General features: G+C 46.7%; 1 protein-coding gene across 1 annotated transcript in view; it reads right to left on the bottom strand.

Annotated features, from left to right (window-relative positions):
- myo10 (myosin X) overlaps positions 1 to 12,525 on the bottom strand; it is a 135,051-nt gene extending 122,526 nt beyond the window's left edge. Inside the window, exon 1 of the mRNA XM_040143446.1 lies at positions 12,149 to 12,525. Coding sequence (XP_039999380.1) covers positions 12,149 to 12,169 — 21 coding nt within the window. The 5' untranslated portion in view covers positions 12,170 to 12,525. The remainder of the gene's footprint in view (positions 1 to 12,148) is intronic.
- Between the last annotated feature and the right edge of the window lie 1,285 nt (positions 12,526 to 13,810).

Raw genomic sequence — 13,810 nt, forward strand, 5'->3', positions numbered from 1 at the left:
TTAAGGTTGTGTGCGTGTTTGTGTGGACGGGGGCGGGTTTCCAGGAAGCTGCTCTCGGCACAGATCTAGGGTCAGATAACCTCCCTCCAACTTCTCTCCCAGATCTGATCAGAAACAGAACAGTGTGTATCTGAGATGGCGAAGACAATAACCGACATCCTTTCAAAGTTACAATGAAAACATTCAAACGGTCGTAATCTCTCAAACATTTCTTATCAGGGACAGTTGAATTTAATGGAGCCGGATTATGAAAAGTCCTGATAGGTAACCCAGCTAGGAGTCGGGTTATGCTAGAAGAGAACTGGTGTGTACGATGTGCTGTCCGACCGCATCTGAAGGTTGAAGTGAAGTGGGTGCCAACGTTGGATCGTTGGTTACTGGTCGGACACAGGGGGGCTTTGAAGATAATCGCCCGTCCGAGAAGCAGTTCTGATGGAGCACCCTGGCACCGTATCGTCTAGGGCAGACTACACAACTTCTGTTACACTTTGCATGGCCCAGGCGAATTATTCAGATCAGAAAAAACAAAAGGTCTTGAATCAGTATGGATTTTGGCATTTGTGCTCCGCACAACGGGTCATTTAGTTCCAGGCAGTACAGCGCTTTTCACAGATGTTTTATCGAAGCCAAAAACCAGGACGCGGTTATAGTCGCAGCATCTTGGAGACGAGCCTGACAGTATCCGCCGCGAGCGTAACGGGAAACCGGGGGCTGGGAAGTACGGAGGCAAGCGGACAACACACACTGTGACTCTCCGTGCGTTGAGTATCGCCATCATTCACTCCGACCGGAATGAAACCGAATCAGAGTAGCGCGGGACACTGACACGTATGACCACGCGCCTGCCTTCAGACACACGCTCGCCCTCAGAGGCGTTCTGGTCTGCCCCTCTGGGGAACGGAAAAAAGAAGCACAGCTTCCTTCCTGCAGGTGTTTCCATTACATTTTCGCAGCGGTTTGTCGGCCAGGTGAATTTATGGACGGTTATTTTGTGGGCCGTGTGTGTGTGGGGCCATGGATGTGTATCATACAATGCTTTGTCTATGACAAGTGCAAACTGCCTTTGGGTGTGTGTGTCTCATAAACTAAAACCGTACAAGCCAAATTCCAAATCAACCTCCCAACGTCAGTTGAACACTTGTTTTGTCAGGTGTGTATTTGTCTGGCTCGATGCGACAGGTGGGACAGAAAGAAAAAACAAACCCAATGCGGGTGAGAACACAACTCATGAACTGTCCTGGTGGAACCTGTCCTCTGGACCGCAGGACAGACTGATGATTAGACAGACACATAGATGCACTTTCTGTTCCACTTTTTTCTTATTACTTTTATTTTCCTTTTGCTCGTTTTCATTTGTTTGTTTTTGTCGTATAACTTGTATCGTTTCATTTTGTGACATTAGTTCAGTCTTTTTCTGATGTTTATGCTTGGTTTGAAGGGCTGAAACAATTTGTCGATCAACATGAAATCATCAATTCTGACAATTAACCGTTAAAGTCATTTATTAAGCCAAAATGTAAACATTCTCTGGGTCCAGCTTCTCAAATGTGAGATCTGATGCTTTTCTCTTCTCTGAGATCAGTGTATATTGAATAGAATTTGGGTTTTCAGGCGATAAGTCTGACAAAAGGAATTTGCGGATGAGTCCTTGTTCTCTGAGAAACTATGATGGGCGACGATGACTTGTTCTTGTTCCACTTGTACTGTGGAATTTTTAAAATGCCATTTATTTCACTTTGTTTATTGCGTTTGATTATTATTTGGCGACTTCACTGAAGCAGCTACGAACACTGTGAAGGAAAAAAAAAAATGATGATCAAACGTTGCAAAAGCAGATCGAAACTTTCACCTGAATCTTGGCCTAAAAAGGCTGAGTTATTACTGACGTAAGGAAGAAAAAAAACACACACACACACAGATTAAGCAGCAGTATTTTCTTACAGCGGGTCTGATACACCCAGATCACCTCACTCGTCTCGCTTCGGCTGCCCTCCGCAGGAGTGACACCTTGTCAGCGCAGATAAATCAAACAGGGTCGGATCCAGAACCTTCCATTCTCGGTTTTAATTGACTATTTCAACAGCGGGGAACCACGACGCAGCAGGACGCTGAGGGATTAGCGTCAGGAGAGCATCTCAGATTAAAACCCGCTTTGCCGGATCTTCCAAGTGCTGCCTCTGCAGCCACCGAACCACGAAATGACCTCTCATGCCCCGGTGTAAAGGTTCCCGAGCGGTACGCCAAGTAGGTGCGTCAGGTTGACTTTGAGGGAAAATGTGTAGACACATCACATACAGGAGGAGTGACGGTTTTTATCATTATCTTAATGGAGTTTCTGCTTTATTACACAATGACGGTGGGGGGGGTCATCGAGAGGTCGGGTGTCAGCGAAGGTCACGAGCTGCCACCCGCACACACTTTGTACCTTCGTGAGCACCTGAACATTCAAACGCTGACTTCAGCTTCACCTCTACACTGTTTGACAAGACACTCTTGGCGAAATGTCCTATCAGGAGCTTAAAACTCAAGTTTATACTTGAATTGGAGTTTTAGAAAAAAAACTGTACGAGCACAAACAATGATCTTCGTTCATCTGAAGTACGACAGTTCTGAACAATCGATGGTATGAAAAAAATCCCTGTATGCACTGGATTACTTGGCGATCTTGGCAGCTGTAAATGGCAACAACAAAGACTGATTGAATTCTTTTTTTTTTATCTTCAAACAGTGTCTCTGTGGCATCTCTGAGAGCAGATGCATCACCCTGCCCAGTTCCAGCAGGATACCGCTTTTGCTGATGTTACAATGGCTGCATTTTCTCTAAAAATCTTTCATAGCACAGTGTTAATGGATGGACCGAGTTCAAGTTGAGGATTTAATTTCAGTCCAGTTTAAGTCGCAGAAACCAAAAGAAAAAGTAGTTTCATTTCCGCCAGTGAATTTTTCACAAGATATGGACACATTTGCTCAAGCTTTTTAGTTAAGATTGACAATTGTATGAAGTCTGCACGGCGATGTGTCATCACACACTCGGACAGGTGTTGATCAGTCAGAGTGTGACGGACTAAATTTACCCTCAGAACTGAGGTAAAACACTCACCTGCAACCATCACCTCCGGTGGGTGTGGCTGATGCCGAACGAACCCGAGTCTGTCTTCCTGTTTATGCAGGTGTTTGACATCGTTGGGGGGTCGTTCATATCGTTTTCATTCTAATACCATTAAAAAAAATGGAAAATTACACTGACAACTACAGCTGTGAGTGATCTCAAATAGGTTAAGGAGACCGTTTTTCTTCTAATTTCATGAAATGTTCGAGGACAATTTTAATGCTAATCCCGGGAAGCTAATCCTCAAAACTGATGTGTTCGCAGCCAAAACACGCGTGCGAGATCCGCCCTCACCTTATCCTCGTATAGACCACGGAATGGCCGCCCCTCGTCGACCGTGGCGGCGGCTTTATCACAGCAAGATAGACCTACGTACACAAGGCTGCTATTGTGGCATCTAAATCGTGGATTAACCTCCAAACCGAGCCAAGAAGCAGACGTGAAAGATCGGAGCCCTTCGGAGATGAATTCAAAAATGCCCTATCTTTAAAAAGGACTAATCCCCCGGTGTGTGAATGGCAGTGACCTGGTCACACAGGAGGACACGGCAGCAGCCATGTCGGGGCCTGCAGCTTGTACAGTCTAGTTTAAAGTCTGTCTGTGGCTCTGCGTTGCTCGCCGTTCCAGAAGGCCTGTCAGCGACGGAAATGCACAACAAACCAGCAGTGGAAAAGAGCGTTTGACTCGACTGGCGGCGGGCTCTTAGTTCCAGGTTTAGGTCCCGTGGCTCCATAGCTCCCAGAGCTCTCTGGTCCAAAAGGACCATTAAAGGATCAATTACCAAAATGACTGAAACTACATTTCTGTCCATCACCTCGTACATCATTAAACTAAGCGTTTCAGCACTATGGGAAACTTCTTTTTTTCCCCCTCTTCCTCCTCCGCAGTAGATCTACAGCTGAAAGCAGTAAGTTGCTCAAGGACACTTCGGCAGATGGATGCTTTAAGTCTACCACTTGAAGTCCAAGGTCTCACTAACTCTTTCACCACCAGTCTGCTGAGCCGCTCATTAAAATGACAACTTTAAATGAGTATTTTGGAACGGACTCGCCACCGCAGCCGAAAGGAGAGAATGTAAATAAATAGGTTTCCTGTCTGGGGCCTGGGTCTGTAGCCAACCGGCCCGAGACTTTGTTTGATTTCCCACAGTCACGGCTGCCCCTCTGCCCTATATACAGCCGGTTGACGGCAGTGAAACCAGTTTAAGATGGAGTGCAGGCCGCTCTGGCTCATGTCCAGAGTGTCTGCCTCCCAGAGTAGGTGTTACTTCAGCAGAAGGCATGACTGAGCCAGCAGTCAGGCTCCACTGGCTCGCTGTATCTTTTTTTTTTTCTTACCCGACATTAAAATGATGTAAGTAATAAGATACCGACTACCTATGTGTGACTCTGGAAAAGAACATGTTTGCCTGAAACCTAATTGGAAACCGCAAAGCAGAGAATCGAGACCGTAACACCGTCACAGTTTCGGGTTCAGCTCCAAATATAAACATCTGCACTGTATGGCCAAAGGTTTGTGGGCGCCCCTTTTTTCCCTGTTTTTTCTGGGCCACTTACGCCTAACAAACGATACTTTATGACTACAACACATCATGATATTTTAGATGATGGTGTCAACGGTTTGTGTTTGTTCCTTTGTTGTTTCACTGAACAAGGCCAGATCCACAAAGAAATGGTTTCACTGGTTTCAGTGAGTGGCCTACATATGGCTAGAAATTTTTTTTTTGGGGGGGGGGTCCACATACCCGTTATCCACTAAACCATCTCCATTACAACATAGCAGCTCCATTCAGTGAGAAAGCTCAGGAGATTTGCTTGAAAGCCATAGAAACACAAAGTAAGTGGACCGTGGATTTAGAGTTTTTTTTTTTGTTATTTTTTTTGGTCGAGTTGCGGTTTCAAGGATCAAGAATGAACCCTCAAGCTTATGCGCATTCTTTGTCCACATGTCCACATACTTTTGGCCATATAGTGTATCTATATTTTTATCTTTGGTCTTCATTGGTCTCTCATTTACTGTTTCTTGTGCACTGACTCTCTTTCTACTCAGGCGGGCGTGACTACTGGGGATAAACAGGAGACATGGCAGTTACTTGCCTCTCGAATTCCTCAGTCTCTGATTGGTCACTCGTCAAGGTGACCTGACAAAACCCGCAGACCGAGCACGCACTCAGCTGTACGCGCAGCACAGTTGTCCTACGAGGACAACGAGGGGTTTCGGGGGCGTCTGCAGTGCACAAAATGACAAATCTGCAAGCTGTTTAAATTCCTTTCGGTTCCCTCTGGCTTCCCCACAGGTGTCAGGTTTCAGCTTTAAAACAAGCCTGGGAGAAAAACTGGGGGAAGAAATAGAAACGCTCCGACGCAGCAGTGTACGGTTGAGATCGTCGTTAAAAACGAAGCAGTATAAATATGGGCAGGGCCTCTGTTTGTTGTGGTGAGCCCATTAACGTCCGTGATTGGGCTGTTACTTTTTATGGTTTTAATGAGAAATGCAGGCGGCTGAAGCTTGTGGGAGGAGACGGAACAGAAGAGTCTCAAAGAATGAAAAGCTTTTTTTTTTTTAAGCGTCAGGACTGCAGGCCTCTTGAAAACCAGGTGAACCAGTACAATGATCAGATTCTTAGACGCTTATTTTGGAAGGATGACTGCCGGTGCGATTTTATTTCAACCACCAAGTAGCAGCTCTCAGCAAAGGTCAGTCCCCCTAAGCAGCTCGTCGCCAACACTGAGCCCAGACTGCCAAAGCCGCGGCCGCCGTAACGGTTCGAGTTTGCTGATCATTTGTCTCCCTGGGTTCATTTTCTGACAGAATTAGCATTTCAAACGCAACACGGCTCGGCCAGCTCGGACGTCGGTAAACTAGGACATTCTGACCTATTGAGACGATACACGGGGTTGAACTTAAGAAACCTAGAATCAAGAACAGAAGCAGCAGATAACAGCCTTAAAGCAGAGGTTTCCAGCCTGGTAACAAGATTTATCCGGGCAGTTGTGAGATTGTCAACAGGATAGGAAAGAAAGAAAAAAGTGAATTACAACATAATTGACCTTTTAATTTATTTTTACCTTCTCAGGACCATCTCAGGATAATAGTCATGGTCCCAGTGAACAGATATACAGAGTGCAAACTGTGAAGCGGGATGGGGAAAAGGCGTCGCTTCGTGCTATGAGGTTGTAAGCCAAAAAAAAGTTGTCAACCAGTGCCTTAAGGGATCCATTCACCCAAAGTCCCAGTGGTTTTCAGGTGCTAAAAGCTAGCTAGACAGCCAGCCGCTCATCTCTGGCCTGATACTTTTTTTTAATCCAATGGCAGTAAATCCTGAAAAGGAACGAAATGATGTCAGGAGGTGTCTACCGCAGTTTACCCAGAGCCCGAGGCGATATCTTCATCGTCCTTACTAAGAGTCTAAAATCCAAAGATATTTAAATCTGAAAAGATGTAAAAAGAGAGAAAAGCAGCAAATTGTCGCATTTGAGAAGCCGGAACCAGTGAATGTTTGGTCATTGGCTTAATAAATAATGTTTTTACCAATTTGTTTAGGATTTATCTTCAAAACCACTGATTTTCAGATACAGTCCTGCAAATCGGAACCTCAATACACTCGCTGGTGCAGCTCACCGAGACTCAAAGACTCAGCAGCACCAGTTTCAATCCTATGCAAATGTCCACCTGTGCTGGGGAGCAACAACCAATGGGGCTCGTCTCCCACCTGGGAACGCGAGCTGTATTCTATGACACTCCGCTTTGTATAGAAGCTCCTAACAAGAGATAAAACTGATCCTAGCATCCCATGGCTTGCAAATGCTCACCAAAATAACTTCACCAAGCTACTGGGACTTGCATGTGAAGAAGACGCTGGGAAGAGGCAACGCCACAAGCTTGCGAGAGACACGACGGTATCTAGCTGTGCAGACAATGGGGAAATTCCATTTCATGAGTGGTGGAAATTGGCTTTTTAAATATGAAGCATTTTACGCAGCAGTTATTAAACACTCCTGCTTTTCCTTTATATCTCGCCACTGAGTAACACAAAAGCAGATGAATGTGCAACCTTTCTATCACTTGTACCTGTTTTCCAAAAGCCTGACCGGCCAGTGGACTATTCTTTAATGTTCCAGGTCTTTGTTATCTGTGTCCGATCTTGTGAAACACTGTGTGACGATGAACGCTGCTGCTGCTGCTGCTGAATAAATTTGCCTTGACTAACACCGGGATCACTGCAAACCCACACCTAGAGGCATTCCTTCTCTTCGATTGGCGGACAGGTGAGACCTGCCTCGCGCCACGCCCACCAATTCAAATAAAAACAAACCCTGTAACCGTCTGAAGCGCTCAACTGGCTGACTCCATTGTGTCAACACACACACTCCACCTTCGAACACACTGCAGGTCTCTGCTGCCTCAAAGCACAAACTGATCCACTGCTGACTGTGCACTGGATATAATACAACTGGATATTGGCCAATCACTGATGCCCACCGACCGGGATCATTCTCCTCTGCAGCCTTGAGGGTGTCAGTCCTTAAACCTGAATGAAACCTGTCTCATCCTGCCTGCAACAGCTGCTAGTCTTGGTTTCAGTGGAGGGTTTAAGCATGTCAGAATGCCACCAAAGAGGTTTTTCCACTCCACAAAAAGTATTCATATTTGTGGGATCCAATTTTGGGGGGTTTTTTCACATCAACATGGTAATATTCAAAAACAAAAATACCGAATGGGTTTGGGGTTTTAGAGGTCCGTTTTGGGTCCCATAGATCCAATTATCTGCCAAATGCAAACTCTCCACTGAAACCAGATTGATGTCATTTTCTATGGAGTTTTTATCTGTTTAAAGCAGGGTGAGTCACCGAGCCCTCACTGGCTTCATATTATGGGAGGATTCGGTAAACACACATGGAGGAATGACCATATTAAATAAACGAAGCGGGAGAGAGAGAGAGAGAGAAAAAAAAAAGAAGCATCGTTGCAGGTTTACAACTTATTTTGAGCGGCTGTGATAAAGGAGGGACCTCCGTCATATCAGAAGAGAGCTACATGACCGGTCGAAAATCCAAAACGCGCTAAAAAGCTAAGGTACATCCGCACGTCAGTCTGTCCCTGAAACCTCAACATCTGTTAGAAAATGGCAGCCATTAGCAGCTTCAATCCAAGCACCCCGCTTGTCCTTAACACTTTAAATAAGGTCCTGTTTGTGCAGCTTGTTTCTGTGCTTTGTGGCTTTTCTCTGCATCAGACTAAAACCTGCACAGGGGAAAAAGCCACTCTGATAGTCGCTGGAAAGGAAAACTGATTCTTGTTTCAAGAAAACGCACAAGTGATGAAAATCTGCAGTCTGGATTTCTGGTCAGACTCTATTTATAGTCCCTGGACTGTCTCTGGTCCGGACTGTTTTGGCTGCAGCTCAGTAATTAGAGACAGGAAAACTCATGCTAAAAGATGTGTCACAGTTAGCGTTCCTAGTTTCTGAAGAGTTTGGTAGGAAAGGGTTCTCAGCTGAGGAAGGCAAGGTTTCTCCTCGTCCTGCTTCTTCTGAAACACTGTGAAGCACTCAGTTCGATGGCTACAGACATCAAGTGCTGAAAACAACACGTTCTTTAGGACCACTGTATTTACCAGTGAAACTGGTTCCTTGAACCCGTGACACCCTGCAACTGAAGTCTGCTTGTTCCACAGAGAAAAACAGTGACTCAACAGTAATTGTGTGAAATTATTCCTATTGTGTTTTATAACTGGAAAATAAGTGAATGGTCCCAATAGCAGCTGTAACTACTGCTGGCTTCGGTGTTTAAACACTGCAGTAAAGCTAAAATATCAGAAACACACACACACAGAAATGCATCCAGCAATTCAGGATTAAATCAGAAAATTTCTAAGTATACCTAAATAGTTTTGCAAAAACCAAAAGAAAATTAAAAAAACCCAGAATCTGTGATTAAGGCCAAAAAGACTTGATTAGACAAAAAAATACTGGATTAAAATTGGGATTAAGCACCAAACATTTTGTTAAAAAAAAAAAAAAAAAAAAACTGGCATTAAACCTGAAAGTTACAGTTTAACACTCAAACACGGGGCCTTTTCAAGAATAAACCAGAAAAGTCATTAAAAAGCGAATGTTTCGCATGTTTGAAATCTGAAATTTCAGGATGAAAACTGAAAGTTACGCATTAAACCACAAAATTGGGTCTTTACATGGCTTTTTAAGAATAAACCACAAAAAGTTATTAAAAAATCCCCAGGTACTATTAGGCCCTAAAATACAGGATTAAATCTGAAAATTTTAAATTATGTTTTATTTGGTTTTGAAATCAGTAAAAAAAGTCAAAAAGTTTGTAAATTAATAAGTTTCTGGTTTAAACACAGAAATTCAGGATTAAGCCTGAGAATCTTGGATTAAATCTGAATTCTCTATCTACGAAACACAGAGGTGCTAAAAATAGGTGAGAGCAGGCTTCAGAGCCAAACTCCCTCCGGACAAGGACGCAGGATTAAAAACGAAGCAGGTGCCGACTTCCAGATGTACCCACGATGCTTTTTGACTCTCAGTTTGCACAGATCAGGTGGAGCAGTGTCTGCTACCCGGTAAATGGACTAAAGGAGTCAACCGGGAACCCTAAAGAGGTTTCTCACGATAAGAGAACGGCCCGAAGGGTCGATGCCCTTTATCAGCAACGCGTCTCCGTCCAGCCTCGGTGACTGCGGGTCCCTCATCTAAACTGTCTTCAGTGTAATTATGAAACCCTCCAGTTCCCGTCCCAGTTCACATTCCTCCCCGCTCAAACTGTCGGACTCCCTCTGCACTGGCTGGGAGCTGGTTCACTTCCTCGTCAAATGCCCTTTTCCTCAAAGACTGGGCTCTTTGTTCCAGCTGCGATTAGCTGGCAGATATAAAGGCGGGCAGGCCGATATTTGAGACTATTGTGCGCGCCTGCCTGCATCTGGCACCCAGAAATATTCCCTCTCTCGCTGAGACTTCCAGGGAGAGCTCCGCGGCCAGATGTACAGTAAACTCGTCACGGGACCGGCACCGCTCTGCTGCCGGAAAAATAAATAAATAAAATCTCTTAAACCTCCGAGTGTTCGTTTTACTCGGCCCGAACGCTCACGCGTGCACCTGTGGGCTCAGTGGGTCCCGTGACCTTTGGCCTCTCGTGCAGCTGAAAACCTCACTGGATTTTGAAAACGCGCGAGCGGCGATGAGAGGGCAGGGCTTCGGAAAACCGTTCAGCTGTCTAACTGTTACACCAGAAGCCACTTTTAAAATCGCTTCGGCTGTTCGGTCTCGTGTGCGGGGTCGGTTTTTTTTGTTTTGTTCTGTGGGCCAGTCTGTCAGCGAAGACGTCGGCCGGAGAAGGCTCGGAGAAAGGAAAGAAAACACAAACAAACAAACAAACAAACAAACAAACAAACAAAAACTCCCCCGCGGTTACCCGACCGACGTCGTCGCGGGGAGGTGTCGATACCGATGTCAGTCACGAGTCACACCTGGTGTCAAACCGCCTGACCGACGGGACTGCGGTTTATCGTCCCGGTTGTTGTGGAGAATAAACCCCACCTGAACCACGATAACCCACCCACCTGCTCATTTGTCTACAGAGCTCTCTCTCTCTCACACACACACACACACACACACACACACACACACACACACACACCTGTTAGACCGTCAAAAATCCTGAGGACAGAGACCGGAATCTGTACCACCTGGGGGGATATTTTAGGAGGACGGGACTTTTCCAGGACGAACGAACGGATTTTTGGTCACACCGGGAGTCGCTGGGGTTGATCGTCCAACCGGGATGGTTGAGGAACCCTCTTGATCTACCGCTCAATTCATCCGGTCTATGAAACATCACAGGCCGGGCTACCATATTCCCGTCTCCGTTTCTTAGAGCCCGGGCTGACGCTTTGTCCAGACGACAGTCCAAAAAAACCAAAGCTGTCAGGTTTTCAATCACAAAAGACAGAGAGGCAGAAAAAAGCTCAATCCTCAAATCCTTTCCTTCCTCCTCAGCTCATTACCTGCCTGATGCTTTCCACTCTCTATGAGATGACAGGAGATTCTCGAGTTGACAAAGATCCGTTGTCATCCCGTTAATATCCTGTCACATACCCAACTTTGACATTTTGGTGATAACTAGAGACTTTCTGCCTCATAACGATCCAACAGCTGAAGATACACTTAGAATTATTTAGACAAAAACAACGAACAAATAGCAGGACGTTTGCCCCGGAACGCTTCATCTGCTTCGCCGTAACGACTCCAGACGCGTAGACCTCCATCAGCCTCCACTCTGGTTACTGCCAACCGACTTAAGGCGGCTTTCAAAACGCCAACAGCGGAGGGGGGCATCGGCCCAGACCATACCGGCCCGATAGACTCAAGCGGGGGGGTCGCGGAGACACCGGCCCCGAACTGGCCTGTATCACGGAACCGTCCAACAAGTGGACGCTGCCGACTGGCCAATCAAAAGCCCCCCTGCGGACCGCAGGTTCAGACGTCTATTAATAGCTTCACTGCGCTTTTTTTCTCTCTCTCTTGCAGGAAACAGAAAAAGAGGTGCGGAAATACCACAGATCCACTGGGAGCCCGTCCAAACCCCCTCAGACCAGCACAGTCCCTCTGATATTCCTATGATATACCTATAGGGGCTCACAATGCCTGTGTGTGTGTGTGTGTGTGTGTGGCATCCTGTAACGAGTTTAGGGCTCATTTGGAGCACTCCATGGCCCCCTGACCCCCATCAAATCCCTGTCCCGTTTCAACTGGGACCTCGCGGTGCTCATCCCGTTTACTCCCGCACCGTCGCATCTCACTGTAACTTTCCGGCGCTGAGCAGCGGGTTCGGGCTCACGGTGCGTTTTTCTGGGTCCCGCCTGACCCAGGGGTCTGCACCGTGGCTCGAGGCGGCGCGCGAGTCAAACCCAACCATTGGAGCCAGACGAGCTTAAAGTGTCCTAACGGCTGCCGCGAGGGCTCGAGGTAAAAGTGAGTCCCGTGCGTCCGACACGCTGCGCGGCTGAAAAGTGGCTTCTTACCTCCGTGAAGAAATTATCCATCGCCCTCGTTATTTTAATCCCCGAGGATTTACTGTGTGGAAGCCGCGCGTCCGGTCGATCCAACTCATGTGTTGACAGCGCGACTCCCCGGCGCAGAAGAAGGTAGCAGATCCGCGAGTTTCAGTCCATGGTCTCCCTCCTGGACGTCTGCGGGATGGAGGACGGCGAGCCGGTCGGTGTGGAGCTACAGTGGCAAATGTACTCTTTGTCTCATGTGTTGCAGCTCCACCAGAGACACCGGGAGTTCTTTGCTGAAAACTTTCGGGTCTTCCCCTCCCGGAGCCCAGACTCCGCTCTGTGCGCCTCCGCTGCGCCTCCGTGCGTCGCTTCGGCTCTCGGGTCCGCCCGGTTCGGTCGACGGTCAAGCGTGCAGCGGAAGCGAACTGACGAGAGGCCGGTCAAAACTTCGGGGACGCTCACTCAGTCAGTCACTCACTCAGACCCGGTGGACAATAATCCCGAAGCTCCACCCCCGCACCCCCAGCACCCGCCTCCGCCTCCGCCTCCGCCTCCCGCAGCCCCGCTGTCTCTCTCACTCCTCCTGCCGACACGGAGAGCCCGGAGCTGGGCGAACGAAAGCGGAGGCGGCGTTTGCAGGTAAAAAACCCGGACGGATGGATGAAGGCAGTGGAACACTTGATTTAGAGTCCTATCAGAGAGAGACGGCACTTTCTGGTGCATCAGGACAAGAGTTCCTTCTTGGCCGTAGAAAGTAAAATACATTTCATTTAAACAGCTACTAAATCGACCTTCGGGTGAGATTATCTGTTTCCAGAGTCAAAATGAACCTTGGACCTCAGTCTTTGAACCAACATGGACGAGAAGTCCATCAAAGTTCTCCGAAAAACACGGAAATCGGAACCGCCGGGACCCCGCGACAACCGAGCAAAAATCCACGTGATGGCGAAGATCAAGTGATACGACTGAAAGATCCAGAACGGCGACTAAATGCACCTTGCGGCGAGACTGACAAACAAATTCCATTTGGATTTTTGGGTAGATTTTAAGGTGACGAGTTTTGTTTTTAGGCATCAAAGTTCCTTCTTTTACTTTGGAAATAGTCCTTTGACCAAACAGTCCCAACTCAAGGTCCGCTCGCTATCTTTTTCTGGATCTTTCAACCATGTCACATGGTCTTCTTTAATAAGCCTGATTTAGATGGGACATTACACATGAAATGGAACAAAGAGCACAGAGCAAAGAGAGAGAACATGGGAACGTAGGATTCACAGATAAAGTTTCATTATGCATGAATTATAAAAGAACAGTGACTGGGAGGTTTATGTCAAACAAAACACATTGACACGATAGTGACGCTGGGACAAAAAATTCAGAGAACGAGTCCCACTTCGTTTTTCCATCCATCAAACTCTCATTCTGCCAAACATTTGCCGTGTTGCTGCTGAGGAGGGAGTTAGTTCCTTTCTACTCTGGCTTAAAATGCACATCCCGTCCTTTTTTTTATGAAGACTTTTCAAGGTTTTGTTGAGACCCGATGATTAACATTTGACTTAACACAAATTCAACACAAAGCCTGCAGCGGCGGTCCATCAGAGACTGAGCTAAGTGGTTAAGCATTAACATTCCAGGTGTCGGTTAAAAACACTGACCTTCACATTTAGTCCACAAATAGAGGCATGT

This window comes from Xiphias gladius, chromosome 14, assembly GCF_016859285.1.
Source record: "Xiphias gladius isolate SHS-SW01 ecotype Sanya breed wild chromosome 14, ASM1685928v1, whole genome shotgun sequence".
Classification (NCBI taxonomy): domain Eukaryota; kingdom Metazoa; phylum Chordata; class Actinopteri; order Istiophoriformes; family Xiphiidae; genus Xiphias; species Xiphias gladius.